Consider the following 24422-nt stretch of genomic DNA (forward strand, 5'->3'; position numbering starts at 1 on the left):
CACGAGTCAAATTGAATTCCCAGGTTTCTAATACAATCAGAAAATGTTATTGGAATGCCATCAGTTCACAAACTAGAGCCATGAAAAGAAGGTGGTGAGCCAGACCTGGTAAATCACACAGCCTCTGACTTAGCAAGATTTAACAGCAAATTATTGCTAATTATCCCTTTGTTTACCATTTTTGTAAGCATCAGTTATACAGCGTAAGGCCAAATCCAAGTATAAATCAAAATATTCTGAACTGGGAAAAATATTTGGATATCCTCCATATACATTTTAAAACAAATATATGATTCTATAATAGAGCATAAAGGGGACAATAAATATTAAATGAAGTGGATGACAGAGCCCTGAGAACGCCAACCATCACCTGTTCTCTGTCAGATGAATATGACTCAAACCACTAAATTTTCAAAGGAGTTACATTTATGCATGTAACATACTATCGTAGCAATTTTCAAAAGCCTTTACTTATGTAAAGTGCACTTACACGAGTAAATCCTAGGGACAGATCAATGGCATATATTGTAGCGATTTTCAAAAGCCCACTTACTCAAGTAAAATACAATTTACATGCGTAAAACCCATTTTTTACACATATAAATACTTTTTAAAATCAGGCCCTAGTGAATTACACAAAAACCACTTTTTCTAACAACTTCTCTCTAGTTGATAATTTTGATATTTGTCTTTAATTAGAGGGAACTTGTATTGCTAAATTAATCTTCGTCATAACTGGACAGACTACGGGGCAGATTTTTATTCTTATGCGTTCACAAATGTGCACCCGATTTTATAGCATGCGTGTGCTGCCGATCGCATGTTATAAAATCCAGGATCGGCGCATGCAAGGGGGTGCGCACTTGTGCACCTTGCGTGCGCCAAGCCCTAGGGGAGGCCCGACGGCTTTCCCCGTTCCCTCCAAGGCTGCTCCGAAATTGGAGTGGCCTCCGAGGGAACTATTTTTTGGCTCCCCCCCCCCACCTTCTTCTCCCTTCCCCTATCTAACCCTCCTCCCAGCCCTACCTAAATTCCCCCCTACCTTTTGTTGTCAAAGTTATGCCTGCCCAAGGCAGGCGTAACTGGCATACACCAGCCGGATGCCGGCGCACCATGCCCCGGCACAGGCCACTGTGCTGGAGCACTCGGGACCACCCCCGGACCTCCACCACGCCCCCAGCCCTGCCCCCAGACCGCCCATTTTGGAAAGCCCCGGGACATACGCCCATCCCGGGGCTTGCACGTGCTGCCGAGCCTATGCAAAATAGGCTCATCACACGCAGGGGTAGGTTTTCGGGGGTTACGCATGTATCTTACACATGTAACCCTTTGAAAATCTACCCCTATGGCTCTGGATCTGGAAAGAAATACGACAAGTGAGATAATCAAATTTGCAGATGCTACAAAATTGTTCAGAGTAGTTAAATCACAAGCAGATTGTGATAAATTGCAGGGAGACATTGTGAGACTGGAAAATTGAGCAAAATGGCAGATGAAATTTAATGTGGATAAGTGCAAGGTGATGCATATTGGGAAAAATAACCCATGCTATAGTTACACAATGTTAGGTTCCATATTAGGTGCTACAATCCAAGAAAGAGATCTAGTCGTCATAGTGGATAACACATTGAAATCGTCGGTACAGTGTGCTGCGGCAGTCAAAAAAGCAAACGGAATGTTGGGAATTATTAGAAAGGGAATGGTGAATAAAACGGAAAATGTCATAATGCCTCTGTATTGCTCCATGGTGAGACCGCACCTTGAATACTGTATACAATTCTGGTCGCCGCATCTCAAAAAAGATATAATTGTGATGGAGAAGGTACAGAGAAGGGCGGCCAAAATGATAAGGGGAATGGAACAGCTCCCCTATGAGGAAAGACTAAAGAGGTTAGGACTTTTCAGCTTGGAGAAGAGTCGGCTGAGGGGGGATATGATAGAGGTGTTTAAAATCATGAGAGGTCTAGAAAGGGTAGATGTGAATCAGTTATTTACTCTTTCGGATAATAGAAAGACTAGGGGGCACTCCATGAAGTTAGCATGTGGCATATTTAAAACTAATCGGAGAAAGTTCTTTTTTACTCAACGCACAATTAAACTTTGGAATTTTTGCCAGAGGATGTGGTTAGTGCAGTTAGTGTAGCTGTGTTTAAAATAGGATTGGATAAGTTCTTGGAGAAGTCCATTACCTGCTATTAATTAAGTTGACTTAGAAAACAGCCACTGCTATTACTAGAAACAGTAACATGGAATAGAATGTTTTTGGGTACTTGCCAGGTTCTTATGGCGTGGATTGGCCACTGTTGGAAACAGGATGCTGGGCTTGATGGACCCTTGGTCTGACCCAGTATGGCATGTTCTTATGTTCTTCAATGTTTTTGTAATAATACTTTGTTATATTGGTGTTCATCAGTTTGGACAAAGATTCCATAAGTAACGCTCTCAAAGCATATAAAACAGAGAAAGGGCATGGATCAGGCAGGCAAAAGGAATTTTTTAAAGTGGATATAATGGACTCAATTTCTGTTTTGGACACACTGAAACATCTCCCAAAGCACCCCAGAAGATGTATTGCACATAGACACCTTTTATCAACACAAGATGATTTAGCCAACTGTTGCCCAGCTGCCTAGGCCAATCCAACAATCTGCAAATTCCTGTGGATCAACTACCTGCTCAGATGAAGGTGAATTTTATAAACCCAGCACACACCAAAATCGGGAATTGCGCACACAAGACTGACTTGTGCAAGCCCGCCAAATTTTAAAAAGGGCCCAGATGCACACGTATCTCCTGCTGCACACACTTCTCACTCAGTTTCAAAAAAGGGCGGGGTCTGGGTGGGGCTTGGGCATTTCAGTGCGTGGCCAAGAATTTGCGCATAAATATTTAATTCTGCTATGGAGGAGGAATAACTTTAAAATTAAAAGAAATTAGCCATTTCTGCTGGATGTAAAGGGTCTGGGGGGAGTGCAAGCTATCAAATCAGGGTTATTGGAGGACATAGCTCTTAACTGGGCGAACTGGTGGATAAACTGGTGAAACTGGCAATGGCGTGAATGCGCGTCTGTTATAAAATACCCCAACTTACTCAGTAGAATTGGGATTTGCATGCCTAGGCCGGCACTCACTTAAAATTGAACGCACATGTGCATGCAGCCAAGATACTTTATAATGTGCGCATTTGTGCGCGCAAGTTATACAATGGCTGTGTATCTAGGCACACACCGATGCACATGCTCCAAAGTGTACCTGCATGTCGGTTTGAAAGTTACCGCCATAGTACATAAGAACATAAGAACATGCCATGCTGGGTCAGACCAACGGTCCATCAAGCCCAGCAACTGTTGCATTCGGGCCTGCTCTTCACCCTCGCTCCACCCTCTCTACCTCTATGGTGACTCCCTCCGGGACTGATGGATGACTTGCTGCCGTGGTGTCTCCATGCCACTTCTCCCCGGCATCCCCGGACCGGCTCAACGCTGCGGATCCGCCATGTTCCTAATGACGTAGGGTGCGCGCGCGCGCACGCTCCGAAGTATGTACCAGCAAGGGCGTGAACCTCAGGGCATCTCCCTGTATTGACGTCATCCGCTTCCAGCATAAAAGGTCTTCACTTGCGCTTACGATTCAAGTTAGCAAGGACTACGAAGGACAACGAATCGAACTCGGTCAAGGATTGGTTGCGGGATTCATCTGGATCTGCTTCTCTCTACGCTGCTCTGCCTCCTCGGACTTACCAGGGGCACCTGCTCCTTGGGGGCCTCGCTCTCTTTTCTCTATTTCAGATTGCAGATAGGAACCGGTACTCGCTTCTCGAGGGCCTATGTTCCTGAAGACTCTGAAGATTCTCTATTGCCTAGAAGCTATTACAGATACAGACAATCGTGAGTTGCCACCGCTCTCTAAGAGCTGTCCCTGAAACCAGGTACTCGCTCCTTGAGGGCCTAACTCTTTCCAGCTACTGATCCTCTTTAAGATTCTATGTGAGATTGTCATCTACTACTGGCTATGTACACAGCATACCCTGTCTACTCACTATCTATAGTCTCCCTACAGCTCAGCAACCCTGAGATTGCAGTTCCAGTATCTGAGGAACTTCAGCCCTGCCGGGCATACCAGCTCACTACTCAAGCCTAGCCAGTGGTCCCTCTCAGGATATCCTCCTGAGGGCACTGTCATCTGCCATCGGCCCAAGGATTCACCTATTTACCACAGTGTGCTCACTCCTCCCACTTCAGGAGCTGAGCATAACAGAGTGTTAGCTCTCATCTAATGTCTCCGCCCATCAGACATCAGAACCATAACAGATTGCAACTCAGCACGGAGATTATAACAGAGTGCTAACTCCTCCCCTCCCTGAGGCACTCCACTGCCCACTCCCTTCCACTGAGAAAATTGTCCATTTAATCCTACTCTCTGTTTCCTGTCTTTTAGCCAGTTTGCAATCCACAAAAGGACATCGCCACCTATCCCATGACTTTTTACTTTTCCTAGAAGCCTCTCATGAGGAACTTTGTCAAACGCCTTCTGAAAATCCAAGTATACTACATCTACCGGTTCACCTTTATCCATATGTTTATTTCCTTCAAAAAAGTGAAGCAGATTTGTGAGGCATGACTTGCCTTGGGTAAAGCCATGCTGACTTTGTTCCATTAAACCATGTCTTTCTATATGTTCTGTGATTTTGATGTTTAGAACACTTTTTAAATATTGGGGTTACATTAGCTATCTTCCAGTCTTCAGGTACAGTGGATGATTTTAATGATAGGTTACAAATTTTTACTAATAGGTCTGAAATTTCATTTTTTAGTTCCTTCAGAACTCTGGGGTGTATACCATCTGGTCCAGGTGATTTACTACTCTTCAGTTTGTCAATCAGGCCTACCACATCTTCTAGGTTCACCATGATTTAGTTCAGTCCATCTGAATCATTACCCATGAAAACCTTCTCCAGTATGGGTACCTCCCCAATATCCTCTTCAATAAACAGCGAAGCAAAGAAATCATTTAATCTTTCCACGATGGCCTTATCTTCTCTAAGTGCCCCTTTAACCCCTCGATCATCTAACGGTCCAACTGACTCCCTCACAGACTTTCTGCTTCGGATATATTTTTAAAAGTTTTTATTGTGAGTTTTTTTTAACTGTGAGTTTTTGCCTCTACAGCCAACTTCTTTTCAAATTCTCTCTTAGCCTGTCTTATCAATATCTTGCATTTAACTTGCCAACACTTATGCATTATCCTATTTTCTTCTGTTGGATCCTTCTTCCAATTTTTGAATGAAGATCTTTTGGCTAAAATAGCTTCTTTCACCTCCCCTTTTAACCATGCCAGTAATCGTTTTGCCTTCTTTCCAACTTTCTTAATGTGTGGAATACATCTGGACTATGCTTCTAGGATGGTATTTTTTAACAATGATCATGCGTCTTGCACACCTTTTACCTTTGTAGCTGCTCCTTTTAGTTTTTTTCAAACAATTTTTCTCATTTTATCAAAATTTCCCTTTTGAAAGTTTAGCACGAGAGCCGTGGATTTGCTTACTGTCCCCCTTCCAGTCATTAATTCAAATTTGATCACATTATGATCATTCTTGCCAAGCGGCCACACCACAGTTACCTCTCTCACCAAATCCTGTGCTCCACTGAGAATTAGATCTAAAATTACTCCCTCTCTCGTCGGTTCCTGAACCAATTGCTCCATAAAGCTATCATTTATTCCATCCAGGAACGTTATCTCTCTAGCGTGACCCGATGATACTTTTACCCAGTCTATATTGGGGTAATTGAAGTCTCCCATTATTACTGCACTACCAATTTGGTTAGCTTCCCTAATTTCTCTTAGCATTTCACTGTCCATCTCACCATCTTGACCAGGTGGATGGTAGTATACCCCTATCACTGTAGTCTTCCCTGATACACAAGGGATTTCTACCCATAAAGATTCAAATTTGTATTTAGTCTCATGCAGGATATTTATCCTGTTGGACTCTATGCCATCCCGGACATAAAGTGCCACACCACCTCCCGGGTGCTGCTCTCTGTCATTTCGATATAATTTGTACCCCGGTATAGTGCTGTCCCATTGGTTGTCCTCCTTCCACCATGTCTCTGAGATGCCAATTAATTCTTTGTCATCATTCACTGCTATACATTCTAATTCTCCCATCTTACTTCTTAGACTCCTGACATTCGCATACATACATTTCAAAGTTTGTTTTTTGTTTGTATTTTCATTCTGCTTTTTAATTGTTAGGGATAAGTTAGAATTTTTTAGCTCAGGTGAGTTTTTAGTTACAGGCACTTGGACTACTTTTCTTATTATTGGAACCTCACTGTCGGGATACCCTAATTCTAATGCATCATTAGTATCCTTTGAAGATACCTCTCTCCGAACCATGCTCTGCTGAGCGACTGTCGGCTTTCCCATTTTTTCTAGTTTAAAAGCTGCTCTATCTCCTTTTTAAAGGTTAGTGCCAGCAGTCTGGTTCCACCCTGGTTAAGGTGGAGCCCATCCCTTCGGAAGAGACTCCCCCTTCCCCAAAAGGTTCCCCAGTTCCTAACAAAACTGAATCCCTCTTCCGTGCACCATCGTCTCATCCACACATTGAGACTCCAGAGCTCTCCCTGCCTCTGGTGGCCTGTGCGTGGAACAGGGAGCATTTCAGAGAATGCTACCCTGGAGGTTCTGGATTTAAGCTTTCTACCTAAGAGCCTAAATTTGGCTTCCAGAACCTCCCTCCGTCATTTTCCTATGTTGTTGGTGCCTACATGTACCACAACAGCTGGCTCCTCCCCATCACTATCTAAAATCCTATCTAGGTGCTCTATTAGATGCTTCTACTATTCAGTTAATCATCACAAACAACTCAAAAAGTTTAAAGACATGGATCTTAAAAAAAAAAAAAAAAAGTTCTATATTCTATGTGAGGCTTGTTAAAAAGATTCTTATTTGCTGTGTATGGGGTCTTGCGCCATTTTCATGCATCTCTGTGCATAAATTGAGTTGAAGCAAAGAATTTGTCCACAGATTAAAGAGATAGCCCATGAGAATACGGAGATTAAAATGGGTAGCCTGATTCTTAAATTTAATGCTTTCAGGCAAAAATCCCATAGCATTTTTTGCTCGGGTTGTTAATTGCTCGATTGTTTCGGTGGAATGTTTCTCCTTTCCGGAAATTAAATCCTTGAACAAAAGCAGTGCTGTCTCATGATTGTGCAAGCAAACTAACGTGCTTTTCACACTCTTGACTGATCCTTAAATCTGGTCCTTTGTTCATTTGTAAATTAATTCGCTAAATTATTGATATTAAACTTAATTTCTAAAACTGTACAGTTCTCACACAAGCAAGGTATAGCTGCCAACGAGTCGCCAACAGACTGCCAAACAAATATGCAGCTTTATAGTAATCTCCATTCAAAATGTTGCTTTAAATTTTTTAAACTTTTTTGCTTTCATTGTTAACTGGTTCACCCCCTAGTTTATTGTAAACCGGTACGATAAGACCTGGTCTTGAGCGTCGGTATATTAAAAGAATTTAAATAAATAAATACATTTATTTATTTAAATTTTCTTATTAACCATTTCCCCTGCTCTAACAAGCAGCGCTCAATAAAACATACATAATAAAATCCAAATAAGATAAACAATAATATATTAAAAAAAAACATAAAATTGTCAATTTTCTTTACAGTTTTGCTCTACTTTCATAGGTTAGTGTGAAGGTAGCTCCTGTGTTAACATTTTTCTTGCAGTGCTTTCAAAGTTTAGTGCTCTGTAGAAGGTAGGATTAGCAAGGCTTTGTTTTACAAAAATAGCTGATGCTGTCTAGGCCAGTATGCCATTGTTTGTTTGGAGTATTTTCTGTTGCTGTGGCAGGGAATCTTTCCACAGCAGCTATGACCTGCAGCTGCTCAATTACTGTCTGAATGAGGTTGACATTTTTGTAATGTTCATAGCCCACCAATGGTGAGATTGACGAATCTCACTGTCACTGCTGATCCATCTTCTTTTTTTTTTTTTCACTGCAGATATATTGGTTCAAAGATGGGAAGCAAATCTCTGTAAGAAGTGATCACTATAAGATTCAGAGAGAGCCTGACGGGACTTGCTCCCTGCATACTACGGCCTCAGCCCTGGATGATGATGGGAATTACACCATTATGGCTGCCAACCCACAGGTAAATCAAGGTGTGGCTCCCAGCTATGCATGCACCTGGCCAATATTCTTTGTTCTTTTATTAAAGGATGAAGTCATCCTAAAATACCTCATATCATATATATTTTACAGACAACATAGAAGTGCTTATTGTTTCACAGGTAGGGACCGGTATGTTCCTCCCAAACTACAGATGGCTTTTGTTAAATCAAAATGTTGCTGTACTATCGCTTTTTTTTGGCTTGTCACCTGTGTTTCTTGACCTTCAGACCATGCTCACTCATAGTTTTGTTCTCTTAACCTTTCTTGGAAATGTATTTTTAGAGCTCTAAAAAAAAAGTGCAGGGTAGCTATGTGAGTTTTCTGGTAGAAATAGCTAATAATTAATTTTTAAAAACATTATCATCCAAAGTAGCTTAGCAAACAATAAAAGCTGAGATGAGACCTCATAAAAGCAAGAGCACTTAACCCGCTGAATAGTCCTCAGAATGTTTAAATAAAAAACTTAGGGAAGCATCAGTTGCAAATCAGTGGAAAGCACATCACTAGCTGCTAGTGTGTTTAGCACATCGGTGCAACTAATTGCTCCCATGTGCTAAATCTGTGTGATATCACCATGCTTGACTTTCTGGGATGCAATGTCTAGAAACAATACAGAAGCATGCAGCAGTAGTATCCCAGCTTTCAGCTATAGTAAATCTCAGCATTAAGGGATAAATAATCAAAATTGGGTGCGCTAGTGCAAACTCCATGGGTACTTTGGATTTGCACCAATAATCAAAGCAAATTTGTGAGGATACTTTGACACCTGCTTTTTGTGTGGGTACTTTTTTTTACCAGCAAATCCTCTAAGCTTTTTGTAGCAAATGAGCAGTGTACCTGCCCTATAAACTACAGTATATTCTGCATACTGTGTTCTGTTTCCCTGTTAATGGTGGCTGATCAATTTGCACTCGCATCATTTTGCTGCTGCTGAGATTATCTATAGATCTGTCTGGGTTCCGTTGGATCGCTCTTATAATTTCATTGACATAGACCTGGTCATATTGAGGTACATATTCAGCTGCTGTGCAGTTCTGCTAGTTAGCCGGATAAACTTATCCAGCTAACTAGTGCTGTATGCTCAACGGCACAGCCATGCCACTGAATATATTTATTTATTTATTTATTTATTTATTGTTTTTATAAACCGACGTTCATGTATAATATACATATCACACCGGTGTACACGGAAGTAAAACTGTCGCCTCGGGGGCGGCTTACATTGAAACAATTAACAGAGAAACATAAAGGAGCTTAATGGAGCATAAATGAACTTAGAGGAGTTTACAGTAAAAACAATTATGACTAATTAAGTTTAAATACGAACTCTTCAGGAACTTATGAACAGGGGGGGGGGGGGTCAAAAACTGTCAGAGGCTAAACTGATATAGTAGATCTTCCTGCTCTTAGTTCTCCGGGAATGCTTGTGAGAAAAACCAAGTCTTTAGTTTCTTTTTGAATGTATTATGGCATATACCTGGATATCCTAAAGTTAGTCAGATAAATGTATCCAGTTAACTTTAGGACAGGTCTGCAGCACAACCAGAATTAGCTGGATACGTTTTCTAGCTCAGCTCCTCCCCAAAATGCCTCTGCACCACCCCATGGAATGCCCCTTACTTATCAGGCTAAATTCTAGCTGGCTAAATAGTTATCCAGCTAGAATTTAGCTGAATAAGTGGCCAAACTTTTTATTTAGCTAGATAATTTCTTAGTTATCCAACTAAATGCATTTGAATATATTATTTCATCATCATCACATCCCAGTGTTGCCTTCCTATATTTTTGATAGAATAGCTGTGATGAAAAATAAGTGGCCTGGTTAATATTTAAATTGAGTCTCCTTCAGAAATGAGTATAAGTCAGTGTGCTTAAGGCGTCCCGAGCCGGAACCAAATGTACATCAGTGCATTTCAAGTCAAATCCAATTTAACTCATCAAACTCCACATCAACCCCGATTCTTCTCTGATTCCCATTTTTGACTTAGCTCAACAAACCAAGACAAGAATGGTGCAGGGTATTCATGTCACATCTAACTGCAGAAAAATTGCTACCAATAATTTAGTAATAGGGATACTAAGATCCAAAGAAGTCTTCCTGCCTACCCTTCACCAGGAAAGTCAGCTAACACGAAGCCAGCTCATACTAAAATTCAAAACAGCTCTCAGAGAGGACAATTTTCAAAGTCATTTATGTGCATAAATTGGCTTTCTGAAAATTGCCCTACCTCACACACAGCGGAAGTCCACACATCCCCATCTCCCGGACCCTCCCCATCCTGCCTGATACCTTTTACATCTGAGCCAGGAGCAAGGGACTCTCTGCTCTGCTCCTGGCGCCTCCAGCGCTGCTCTGACAGAGGCAGTGCTGGAAGCAGAAACTTCAAGGTAAGCTTGCACTTCCAGCACTGGAGGTCCCTCGCCTGCGGCTCAGATAAAAAAGGAATCGGGGTGTCCAGGGGATGGGGAGACAGGCACCAGGATTCTTCTTCGTGGGTGGGTGGGGGAAGGCGGACAGGCAGCCCGATTGCGTGTTTGACAAGCAGGACCTGGGACTGAGGCCTGGCATACAATGCCGGGAACATTGTCAATCTTTAAAAAGGTTTGAGGGGTAGGAGAATATGACCTAACAAAACCTTAATATCATGCTTTGGGAAGGGAGCCCTACTTAGCCAGATATCTTATAAAATATCCAGTTAAGAAGCACATTATCCGGCCACACAAGGCCAGATAAATAAAAACCTAACCGGTTATAATCAAACATAGCCAGTTAGGTTTTTTGTTATCAGTGTATATGCAGCCAGATAATTTTATGCTGGTATATTCTGCCAAATATATAGGACAAGTTATCTGGCTAATGAATATTACCCGCATGGTTTTTACCTGCCATCATGTTCAAATACATTTTCATCTCTACATATGTTTTCTGTGGAAAACCACCCCCAGGAAAAGCAGGTGTAAATGTCCGCAGACCCATGGTAAATTTCAGAGTGAAAGTGCCCGAGCACTGTCTTTTTAAAAATTTGTGCAAAGTCCACAAGTAAAGAGTACTCATGGGCTTTATCCCAATGCAGTTTGAAATCTGCTCCCTTAAAAAAATTCTGAAATGTAGCAGATTTCACAAATCCCAGAACCTTTAGCTTCCAGTTCATATTGAGTTAGATCCAGAGGGGAAAACTAACAAAAATCAAAAAGGGGCTAGCTCACTCAGAACCAGCATCGAAGCACATGGAATACTTTTTATAACTCTGCAAACAAGGGACATTTTTGATGCGTGCATGATTTGAATTCTGTGCTGCAATTTTATGGCATCAAAAATCCCTGGAAAGGACAAAGAGAAACATATCTGCTGGGCCACTGTTCTTAAATTTAGCAGAATAGTCTGTGCACGGAAAAAGCCAGCAGAAACCAAAATGGGCAATGCTGCCTTCTGCAGGATCAGTGCAGCGAATGCCGGGCAGACAAGATGATGACCCAATAGACCAAGCTGGGCTAAAAAAAAGTACAAATAGGATTCCATTCTAAAATAACAAAGTCTATGATTAAGACACAGAGCATCATCCAAACATGAAAGCTATGTACTGTTATGCTCGTTGCTAAGCTACTTTGCATGACACTTCCTCTTTGGAATTGTCCCTTCGCTGTCAATACTTGCTCTTGTTCCTGATGGCAGCTTTCACACAGATAGGCCAAACCGCAACTTGGATTTATTAGACGACAAAATATAAATGTTATTTCCACGCTGTGTAAATAACACAGTCCTTCCCCATAGGGTATTGCATCATTTCCAGCTAGAAGTTTGATGAATGCAGAAAACCCTGCATAAGAGGTTGTACACCTAAACTCATGCAGGATAAACAATGTAAGCACACAGCGGGTTTGTTTACAATATTCAAGTGACATCACTCCCCTAAAAGTAGAATGTTTGTCTTCAGCTATGCATTAGGTGGGATTTTCAGACTCATTTCATCTTGATTTGTTTAACAAATGTGTTTATTCCTCAGAATAGCGTATCGTTCACCATAGTCATACCAAACAGTGATTGAGGGCAGATGTAATACTCTTAAGGGGCAATGGGGGCAATTAAATGACTTCACAGAAAATAAAATAAGCTTTGGACAAGCATGAAAGGAGATTAAGGAATAAAACTAAAAGAGGGAAGAACAGAGCTAAGAGAATTGCAATTTTTTTTGGGGGGCTGGTTTAGTGACTCAAATAGTATTGGTACATTAAAAGCATTTTTTAATTCATGTGTCCACTCAGCAGATAGAAAAAACATTGAATTGGTCCCTTGATGAATGCAGACCTTAATGGCAGATATTCATCAAAAACTCTTTGTTTATCAATGGTTGTGATAAAGGTCAATTAAACCACCAGTGTCCTACACATCCTCTTAGAGGAGTCGCAGCCATTGCAGCACAGCGATACCTGCTGGCCAGACTCGGGATGCACGAGTGCTGGGTTCTGGAAAAAAGCCACACTTTGCGACCCTGACTCTGGACTATCACTGCAATGGCTAGGTTGGGCAGGAAGAAGGGATAAAATCGTGAGTGAAGGCTCCTGGTGCTATAAGCCTAGTAGATGTCAGTTCTAGTTGTGCTTGAAGCCCAAAGAAGCAGCAGGAAGCTGACAGAAACAAATAATTTCAATGCAAAAGCTAATGAAACCAATTTTCTTTGTAAATTTATTTTAGCATTTTCAAATAAATATATTTTGATTAAGGAAAGTTCATCGTGCTTGAATACATTGAGTAGAAAAAAAAAAGGAACAAAAATCCCTAAAAGAACCAAAAAGAGATTAAGATGCATACAAGGGACGTTAAACAATGGACTGCATTTGATGAGATATCAAAGATCAAAGTCGAAAACATGTTAAAAAAATTAAATCCTGCTCCTCATCCAATCGACACCATACCCATAATGGAATTTAAAAAGTTAGCCAAAATATCAGCACCAACACTAACAAAAATCATTAACCTTTCCCTATAAGAAGGCTCAATACCCGAAATCCTGAAAGGGGCCATTGTTAAACCAATCATTAAGAAAAAGAACCTTGACCCCCTAAACCTGAATAACTATAGACCGGTCTCAAACTTGCCTCTAATAGGAAAATTAATAGAAAAAACAGTCCAAAAACAACTGATCCGGCACAACATGGATTCCACAAACACTACAGCACTGAAACATACCTCTTATCACTATCTGACAATATCTTAAGAGGCTTCGACACAGGAACACACTACATTCTGGTTCTATTAGACCTGTCCGCTGCTTTCAACACTGTGAACCACGAAATACTTATCAATAGACTAATGGAAATAGAACTCCAGCACAACACAATAACCTGGTTTAAGTCATATTTAAGTAACAGATTTTTCCAAGTACAAATCAATAACTCAATATCTGAAAAAGTAGAGTTAAAAACAGGAGTGCCACAGGGATCAGCCCTGTCTGCAACACTTTTTAATATTTACCTCCTGCCGGTTTGCCATCTGCTCTCAGGACTGGGAATCATACATTATATTTATGCAGACGACATTCAACTATTGTTACCAATTGACAACACAATTGAAGAAACAATAAAACTGGCCAAGCTACTAAACCAGATGGAGTTAGTAATAAACATTGAAAAAACAGAATTCCTACACCTCGAATGAAAAAATATAAACCCAATTCAAACACCAATAGCAATAAAAAATAATCAAACTGTGAAATTAGCGATGAAAGTATGCAATCTAGGTGTAATAATAGACCCTGAACTAAACCTGAAACAACACATATCACTAAAAATAAAAGAAGGTTACGCGAAACTAATGGTTCTCAGAAAGTTGAAACCTCTACTAACCATGGCAAATTTCCGAACAGTTCTACAGTCAATGGTATTCGCAAGCACTGACTACTGTAATGCCCTGTTACTAGGTGTACCTCAAATGACCATAAGACCGCTCCAAATACTGCAAAATTCAGCTGCTAGAATATTGACAGGAAAAAAGAAAAGAGACCACATTACAGGAACACTAGCAGAACTACCCTGGCTACCTATTGAACAAAGAATACAATATAAAGCACTGTGTATAATACATAAATTAATCCTTGATGAAAAAGTGTAGTGGCTAAATTCAGCACTCCGTGTACATGTGCCTCACAGAAATCTTAAATCATCTAGCTGTCCCATCCGTTAACTGTCCCATCCATTAAATCAGCAAGACTCACACAGGTAAGAGAGTGATCGCTGTCACTGGCAGGACCCGTACTGTGGAACTCAATGCCACTCGAAATTAGACTGCAGAGAAGCTTTAAACTCTTTAAAGTAAGTCTAAAAACCTGGCTTTATAAACAAGTCTTTTATAAGCAGAACAAAGAGAACAAATAAGCACATATGTAAGAGAGCACCAAGCAAGACTGTGGAGCAATTGGTTCAGGAACCAAACACAAGAACGAACAATTTTAGATCTAATTCTCAGTGGAGCGCAGGATTTGGTGAGAGAGGTAACGGTGGTGGAGCCGCTTGGCAATAGTGATCATAATATGATCAAATTTGAATTAATGACTGGAAGAAAGACAGTAAGTAAATCCATGGCTCTAGCACTAAACTTTCAAAAGGGAAACTACAAAGGAAAAATGTGCAACAGGTGTGGACATTGTTAAAAAATTCCATCCTAGAAGCACAGGCCAGATGTATTCCATGCATTAAGAAAGGTGGAAGGAAGGCAAAACGATTACCAGCATGGTTAAAAGATGAGGTGAAAGAGGCTATTTTAACCAAAAGATCTTCATGCAAAAATTGGAAAAAGGATCCATCAGAAGAAAATAGGATAAAGCATAAGCATTGGCAAGTTAAAAGTAAGACACTGATAAGACAGGCTAAAATAGTATTTGAAAAGAAGTTGGCCATAGAAGCATTAAACTCACAATAAAAAAATGTTTAAAATATATCCAAAGCAGAAAACCTGCGAGGGAGTCGGTTGGACTGTGGATGATCAAGAAGTTAAAGGGGCACTTAGATAAGATAAGGCCATCGCAGAGATATTAAATAATTTCTTTGTCTCGGAGGATGCTGGAGAGATACCCGTTCCGGAGAAGGTTTTCATGGGTGATGATTCAGATCAACTGAACCAATTCATTGTGAACCTGGAAGATGTGGTAGGCCTGATTGACAAACTGAATAGTAAATCACCTGGACTAAATGGTATACACCGCAGGGATCTGAAAGAACTAAAATATGAAATTTCAGACCTATTTCAATTAATTTTTAACCTATAATTAAAATCAACTGATGTACCTGAAGACTGGAAGATGGCCAGTGTAACCCCTATATTTAAAAAGGGATCCAGAGGTGACCCAGGAAACTATAGGCTGGTGAGACTGACTTCAGTGCTGGGAAAAATCATGGAAACTGTTATAAAGAATAAAATCACAAAATATTTAAATAGACATGGTTTGATGGGACACTGCCAACATGGATTTACCCAAGGGAAGTCTTGCCTCACAAATTTCCTACATTTTTTTTAAAGGGGTGAATAAACATGTGGATGAGGTGTATTTGGATTTTCAGAACGAGTTCGACAAAGTCTCACATGAGAGGCTTTTAAGAATAAAAAGTCATGGGTTAGGAGGTGATATCCTTTTTGGACACAAGTTGGTTAAAAGACAGGAAACAGAATAGGATTAATGGTCAGTTTTCACAGTGGAAAAAGGTTTACAGTGGAGTGCCTCAGGGATCTGTACTTGGACCAGTGCTTTTTAATATATTTATAAATGATCTGGAAAGGGGTATGACGAGTGACTCAAAATTATGCCAAGTAGTTAAGTATCAAGCAGATTTGTGATAAATTGCAGGAGGACCATGCGAGACTGGAAGATTGGGCTTCCAAATGGCAGAAGAAATGTAACATGGACAAGTACAAAATGATGCATATAGGGAAAAATAGCCCTTGCTATTGTTACACAATGTTAGCTTCTATCTTAGGAATTACCACCCAGGAAAGAGATCTAGGCGTCATAGTGGATATTGCATTGAAATCGTCGGCTCAGTATGCTGTGGCGATCAGAAAAGCAAGCAGAATTTTAGGAATTATTAGGAAGGGAATGGAAGATAAAACAGAAGGTGTCATAATGCCTCTGTATCGCTTCATGGTGAGATCGCACCTTGAATACTATGTGCAATTGTGGTCACCGCATCTCAAAAAGGATATAAGTGCAATGGAGAAAGTGCAGAGAAGGACAACCAAAATAATATGGGGCATGGAATGCCTGCCCTATGAGGAAAGGCTAAAGAAGTTAGGGCTGTTCAGTTTGGAGAAGAGACGACTGAGGGGGGATATGATAGAAGTCTACAAAATCATGAAAGGACTTGAGCAAGTTAATGTAAGTCAGTTATTTACTCTCTCATATAATAGAAGAACCAGGGGGCACTCCATGAAGTTAGCAAGTAGCTCAATTAAAACAAATCAAAGTAAATTGTTTTTCACTTAGCACATAGTTAAGCTCTGGAATTCATTGCCAGAGGATATGATTACAGCAGTTAGTGTAACTGGATTTCAAAAAGGGTTGGATAAGTTCCTAGCTGAAAAATCCATAAACTGCTTTTACAGTAATTAATAAGCATTAGTAGCTTGTGATTTATCTAATGTTTTGGTACTTGCCAGGTACTTGTGACTTGGATTGGCCATTGTCGGAAACAGGATACTGGGCCTGATGGATCCTTGGTCTGACCCAGTATGGTTTATCTTATGTTCTTATGTATGTGAGCTCTTTATATAAATAAAAACAAAACAAAAATAAAGCAATTAAATTGCAGAGAGCATGAGGAAAGGCAGAGGAGATATTGTTGGCCATCTTGTTCAGGGAAGACAGCACTTTCATCTATACCAATGTGGTCTATAGACCTATGAATCAGATATAATAATTGAACTGTGCCCTGGTTAAAGACATCTACAAAATAGGAATAGAGAGGAAAGTTTTGGGAGATTTTAACCTGACAGATGTATCCCATCAGCAGTATTGGTTAGTAGTAGACTCCTTTAACAGACTCCTTAAACAAATGGTAGTGGAACTTGCTCTTGTGACCATGGGCAAGTCACTTCACCCTACATTGCCTCAGGTACAAAACTTAGGAGGTGATTTTCAAAGGAGTTAAGCACATAAATGCAACTACATAATATCGTAGCAATTTTCAAACTCATTCGAGTAAATTGCATTTCCACGTGTAAAACCCAATTTTAAGCATGTAAATGCTTTTTAAAATCAGGCCCTCAGATTGCAAGTCCTCTGGGGACAGAGAAATAACTACATACCTGAATAAAATCCATTTTAAGGGCTTTAAAGGCAGAATATAAACCAAATGCATAAATAAATATGAGGAAAGGTGTCATACTGGAACTGATATATATGAATGGAGAAAAACCTTTTTAATAATCAGGTAGGAGCCCACCTGAAGACCAGTGACCATCGGATGGTATGGTTTGATATAACAGCCAAGGCAGAGCGAAGTCACACAAAGTCCTGGATTTCAAAAGTACCAGCTCTGTTAAAATGGAGACTTACCTTAAGGGGGTGCTGGCAAAGTGGGGGAATGTAGGCAAAGTGGAAGAGGAGTGAGCAAAACTAAAAGGAACAATAGAAAGAAAAGAAAAGAAATACAAGTAAGGATAAAGAGACCAATATGTTTTTCAAAAGTGGTGGCTGAAAACGTGAAGGCTAAAGATTAGAATACAAAACCTACAAGAGAGGACTAGAAAGCTGAAAGAGGCAGGCAAAGCAATCAAGATAACAAAGACAGGAGTAGAAGAAAAGATGGCTGAAGAAGTAAAGCAAAGTACTCCACTGGACCTCAGAATCCCTCTTCAGATTCACACCTCTTCCCGACCGCTAAGATTAGCACAAAGAGGAACTCTACATGCACCTCCCATGAAAACATCTTTAAGTAAAAGAGCTCTATCCACAGCAGGCCCCAAACAGTGGAATCTGCTTCCTCCGGAGCTAAGGCTGATACATTGCCCCAACACGTTCAAAAAAAGACTCAAGACATGGCTATTCGGTCAAGCATTCCCTTAACTTAGTCTTCCACAGCTCCCATAGACTGTTTTCATACTGTTGACGTCCAGAACCTATGCTCCTGTTTTTACTCATCAATAAGAAATTTCTCCCTCCTCTCCCCCTCCACGAACAACCTTCCTTCCCCCTCCCCCCCATTAGCAAACCTCCCTCCCCATGTGCTAGTCTCGCTCTAATAGTGCATACTGCTACTGTTCCTAGTTATGTTATGTTATATTATCCAAGTTGTTCACTCCCTTGTTCATTGTAAGACATTTGTTGTCATTGTTTTCTACTTGTTATAATGTAAACCGGAGTGATAAGTAATTCTGTTACCTGAACTTCGGTATAAAAAAAGTTATAAATAAATAAATAAATAAATAAATAAATAAATAAATAAATAAAGTAATGACTTTTTTTCAAATATGTCATTGAAAGAGGAATATCAGCAATGGGATTGTAAGATTGAGAAGAGACAATGAAAAAGCAGAAATGTTAAACAAATATTTCTGCTCAGAATTCACTGAAGAAGGGATGGGGAGAAAAATCCCTGATTGTTGGCAAGGATATGTGTGGCAGTGAGAGAAATGACATGCCATTTACCGAAGAGTGTTCATCAGGAACTGGGAACTCTGTAAACAGACAAAGCCATTGGGCTGGACAAGATGCATCCTACAATATTAGGGGAGATTAGAGAGATTCTAGCACAGAGTTTTCCAAACTGAGGTCACAACCCCAAATGGGGGGTCACAAAACCTTCAGCTGACATCACAAATGCCTCAAATGGCAGCGAGCGTTCCTCAGGTGCCATCAGTAGTGGGCCAGTACGCACTTCCAGGCCTTGCGGTGGACCCATTCTCGCTTGAATTTCTGTGGAAATAGGAAGCCGTGTGTGAGGAGGGACTGGGTACTGCAGGGCCTGTGAGTTTGCACTGGTTCATAGACCCCCATGCTGATTTTCATTACTAATGCTACTGCCGTTCACAGATTACCATTGGGCTTGGGACCACCTAGAAGGGCTGAGTGTGCACATGCTGATGTGTATATGCATGTGTGTGGGTGTGGGTGTGTGTGTGTGTGTGTGTGTGTGTGTGCCTTCCCCCCTCTCTCCTCTATTAATCCATGACAATCTCAAGGCATCTGGAAATAAAAGTCCCTAGGTTTGGAGAGAAAGACTTTTTTTTGTCCTTATTTGTTTTAATTATTGCTTAGTGTTTGATGTGTCTCTTATTTTGAAATATTTTATTGGTATTTGGGAAATTTTGAATATTCTCTTTATTAATTGGTTTGAAATATTTATTCTTTTTATGAATATAGGTTTACTATTATGATTGTTTTATAGTTTTTGATTTTACTGTTTAATTCTTTTATGAAGAATGATACTGTTTCTGTTTTTCCATTGTTGCTCTGCATATAGAGGCTGGCTTGTTGTGGATTCCAGTTAAGTTCTTCTCTGCACTTTTCTGTTTATACTTTCTGTTCTCTTTATTTTGTATTTGGTCAGGGTCTGTCTGTGTTCTGCATGTGTGACTGAGGTGAGGTATTTTGCTGGCATATAATTTCTGTGTAAGGATCTATAGCAGCTTGGTTTTTCTGTTTTTCCTAACAGGAGGTGTATTGGTGTTCTAGGGCCTGGTGTAATATGTGCAGTGTTACTTTTTCATACATAAGGTTGTTATTGTTTGCATGCAGGCAGTAAGATTGTTTTGGTATGTGGGGGTTACTATATTGTAATGGTAATTCCGTTTATTCATGGTTTTCTAAAGGCCAAGCCCATATCCAACATGCATTATAAAAAATCTAATCAGGGCAACAAAAAAGCTAGCACTGGCCCTGAATATTTGCATTTCTAGCAGATGCCCTTAAACAGGGCACCTTACAAGACATCGAGGTCTACAGGTCATACATATTACATTTGCATGCAAGCACTTAAGCAGGGAGCATTACAACTACTAACAATGTTAGCCGGTCTGTTATGTTGTAAATTTTATTCCATTCTATTAGTTAGTCAGCAATTTTGCTGATATTTTTTAGCTTTGTGTTTGTTTGTTTGTAATAACTATGTATATAAAAAACGTTGTTATCCACTGTGATCATAGGAATGTGTGGTCTAGACATTTTAAATTAATCAATTAATTAATTGACCAATAGCAAACCTCGAAAAAGTGAGAGTCCTTAATCTGGATTTAAACCCAGCACGGAGGACTCCTGGATGTGAGCAGGAAGCTTGTTCTATATATGAGATGCAAGGACAGAGAAGTCCAAAACCAAAAAGCAACCTGCTCGATGCAAAGGTCACAGGAAAGAATTTAGTGACAGGAGCAGAGATATCAACGGGGGAGGGGAGTAAGATTAGAAATAGAGAGGGATCAATAATGAGACAAAACCCAGTATTTTAATATTTAGCCCCACTGACCTCCTAAATTTCATCCAAGTCATTCATTATCTGCACAAAATGTAGCAGTGTAGAAGAGATGGTGATGGAGGTGTTCCAGGGGCCGGCGAGCGCTGATATCCAGGACCAGCTGAATGAAGTTAGCCAGATACGGATGGTCAGATGAACACCTGTCAGAAAGTTATCCTGATACCTTTGTCAGGATGGCTTTATCTGGGTATTTTCAGCAGACCACCTATCTGGGTAAGTTCCATTGAATATCTGGTTTACGTTATCTGGATAACTTTACCTGGACAATCGTCCCACTCATCCCTGATTACTGAATTTTGGCTTCTTTGCTTTTAACAGTCGTAGTGGTTAGTCGTCTTTTTTTCCCCATAAAAATAACTTCTTGTACATCTTTGCTTGATGATAACAGGGCAGAGTAAGCTGTACTGGAAGGCTGATGGTGCAAGCAGTTAACCAGAGAGGGCGCAGCCCACGCACACCCCCAGGCCAGGCTCACATCAGAAGGTATGTTGCACGTTCACTTGCATGCAGCTGTCACCAATAAACTACAATTTCTGTGCAGAAAAATTCAGAATGAGTCACTTCTAAGTACTAACATACACAGAAATCTGATTCAATGTACTATGGGATAGAAAGCTAGAATATTGTGAAATGGCAGCATAAACTCTAGTTGAAAGGTGGGGGAGAATCTGCTTCCTGTTACCTCTTATCCTCTTTTTTTTACTCAATTTTTCACTAACATAACAGTCTTCTTTGGAAAACTAATGAATATGTTTTTCTTCATTTGGTATAATTTTATTTATTTAAATTTATTCGCTATCTGTTTGAGTAAGAAATCCACACAGGGCTGGGTACAGCATATTAGAGTGGTAATATACAGTCAAAAACCTGTAGATGCAACAGTTTAACAATTTTAATCTGAAGAAGAGGTGGAGAACTAAACTTGAAAACATATCAAATAATAGGGCTAAACTTTAAAATGCACAGTATCTCCTGCACCATCTCAGTAAAATACACATCTTATGCAACATCCCAGTAATATGCACAGCCTTTCAGCAAAACAATAGGATGCAGCAGAACATTCAGGCGCTAATATGTGGTGCTCGGCAATTTATAGTTCTAATGCATGTAGGAGACTGCTTTGCAAAGTGGAGGTAGTTATAGGATTGGCATTAAAGGCCTGGTGGAAGAGCCAGGCTTTCACTTGCTTCCACTAGTGGGAGGAGTCATGCATTTGGCAGAGTTCTTCTTGGAGACAGTTCCATAGGGCAGGTGCTGCTGACAAGAAAGTTGGTCAATGGGTATCTGCTCTTTTGATTTCTTTTGTCACTGGTAATATGGAGGCAACAAGTGAGTTTCTTAGGAGTCTAGAGCAGGGGTCGGGAACCCATGGCTCACGAGCCAGATATGGCTCTTTTGAGGGCTGCATCTGGCTCGCAGACACGTGTCGCCATACTTCGCGGTTCCCCGCTGACCCAGCTGCTCCCCGGTCCTCCGCCGCCTGGGCTTAAAATGCTGTCAGCCCGGGCGGAACGCGGCAGGACAGCTGGAGTCAGCGGCACCGGCGTGCTCTCTTCTCCTCCCCGCCCCCCCCCCCCCCCGCGGCCCGGAAGAGGAAGTGGAGAGCATCGGGTGCCTGCGCGGGAAGAAGAGACCACACTAGCGTGGTCTCTTCTTCCGCGCAGGCACCCGATGCTCACCACTTCCTCTTCCGGGCCGCGGGGGGGAGGAGAAGAGAGCACGCCGACTGGAGTCATCCGGGTGCCTGCGCGGGAGTCATCGGGTGTCAGCCGGGTGCCAGCGCTGGAGTCATCGGGTGCCTGCGCGGGTCTTCCCGCGCAGGCACCCGATGCTCTCCACTTCCTTTTCCGGGCCGCGGGAAGAAGAGAGCACGCCGGTGCTCTCTTCTTCCCGCGGCCCGGAAGAGGAAGTGGAGAGCATCGGGTGCCTGCGCGGGAAGAAGACTGCAGCGCGGCTCGGAGGAAAATGAAAATCTTCAACCGCGGCCGATGGGACTCCGCCTTCGCCTCCGCGAGGGCTGAAAATGAAGGAGGTTAGCGTTGGGAGGTGGCTGCTGCTGCCGCGAGTTCCCAGGGGGGGGGGGGGGGGGAGAGAGAGAGTGAATGAGCGAGCAAGCATGTGTGTTTGAGATCCTGTGTGTGTGAGTGAGAGATTGCATGTATGTGAATGATTGAGAGCCTGTATATGTGAAAGAGAGTATGTCTGTGATTGAGATCCTGCCTGTGATAGAGAGCATGAATGTAAGTTTACCATTGGGAACCTGTATGTGTAAGTTTGTAATTGAAAACCTGTTTGTTTGAAAGAGTATGTGTGTATGATTGAGATCCTTTGTGTGTGAGAGAGATCATGTGTATGTATGATTAAGAGCCTGTGTGTATAAGTAAGAGAGAGATCATGTGTGTCTGTGTCTGATTGACAGCTGGTTTAGGTGATGGAGCATGTGAGTATGTGATTGAGAGCCTGTGTTTAAATGAGAGAGAGAGACCATGTGTGTCTGTGTGATTGAGAGCTGATTTAGGTGAGGGAGCATGTGAGTATGTGATTGAGAGCCTGTGTTTAAATGAGAGAGAGAGACCATGTGTGTCTGTGTGTGATTGAGAGCTGATTTAGGTGAGGGAGCATGTGAGTATGTGATTGAGAGCCTGTGTGTAAATGAGAGAAAGAGAGGACATGTTTGTAAGCATGTGAATGAGAGTCTGTGTGTGAGAGAAAAAGACAGCATGTATTTATGTGATTGAAAGCCTGTGTGTGTGTAAGCGTGAAAAGATAGACAGCATGTGTGTAAATGTGTAATTAAGAGCCTATATAAGTGAGAGAGAAAAAACATTTGTATATGTGAGTGACTGAGAGAGGAGAAAGTTCCAAGCAAACCACCCCACCTCCTGCTAATTCAGAACAATCTCAGGACACCTGGATATCAAACGTTCCCAGGTATGCAGAGCAAAAAAATTTTTGTATCCTTATTATTTTTCATTACTGGATCTTTGTGTCTGCTATTTTGAAATATTTTGTTGGTATCTGGAAATGTTTTATATGAGTTTTTAATTATTGGATATTCCACTCATCAGCTGTTTCGAAATATGTTCTTTTTGTTAGTACAGTTTTACTGCTGATGATTTTATATTTCTTGATTTGTTTTATAAGGATGTGTGATGTTTCTTTTTTCCTTTGTTACACTGCATACAGAGACTCTGGCTTGTTGCAGTTTCCAATTCAGTTTTTGTCTGCATGCTTCTTGTTATGCGTTTTGGTCTCTTTATTCTATGTTAGGTGAGGGACAGCACGTGATTCAGGTGAGGTTTTCTGCTGGCGTGTAGTTTCTGTGTAGGACTCTATAGCAGCCTGACTTGGTCCGTTTTCCTAATAGGAGATGTATTGGTGTCTTAAGGCCTGGTGTAATATTTTCAGAGACTTATTGTACTTTAAAAGTGTGATCTTACATAAAATGCACACATTTACTTGTATTTAGTTTTAAACATATTGTATGGCTCTCATGGAATTACATTTTAAAATATGTGGCGTTTATGGCTCTCTCAGCCAAAAAGGTTCCTGACCCCTGGTCTAGAGGGTTTGTAGAAAGTTAGCTTATCTTTCAAGTAACTAGGTTCATTTTCTCTTATAGATCAGTGTCAGGGTTTTGATTTTGGTTCTTTAGGGGACTGGTAGGATTAGGATCATGGACCCTTGGGCCGGCTGAGATGGCAGGTATAGTGCTGCGGAACCCCACAATGAGTGTCGCAGCTGGGAGGCGGCGCTGAGGAGA

General features: G+C 41.1%; 1 protein-coding gene across 7 annotated transcripts in view; it reads left to right on the forward strand.

Annotated features, from left to right (window-relative positions):
* PALLD (palladin, cytoskeletal associated protein) overlaps positions 1 to 24422 on the forward strand; it is an 805838-nt gene that overhangs the window by 751727 nt on the left and 29689 nt on the right. For 6 of the 7 annotated variants that reach the window (XM_029572712.1, XM_029572641.1, XM_029572802.1 and 3 more), the window contains 2 exons: positions 8031 to 8180; positions 21048 to 21142. In XM_029572712.1, coding sequence (XP_029428572.1) covers positions 8031 to 8180; positions 21048 to 21142 — 245 coding nt within the window. Of the gene's footprint in view, positions 1 to 8030; positions 8191 to 21047; positions 21143 to 24422 lie in introns of all 7 variants that reach the window. The other variant, XR_003852153.1, reaches the window with a different exon arrangement.

This window comes from Rhinatrema bivittatum, chromosome 1, assembly GCF_901001135.1.
Source record: "Rhinatrema bivittatum chromosome 1, aRhiBiv1.1, whole genome shotgun sequence".
NCBI lineage: Eukaryota > Metazoa > Chordata > Amphibia > Gymnophiona > Rhinatrematidae > Rhinatrema > Rhinatrema bivittatum.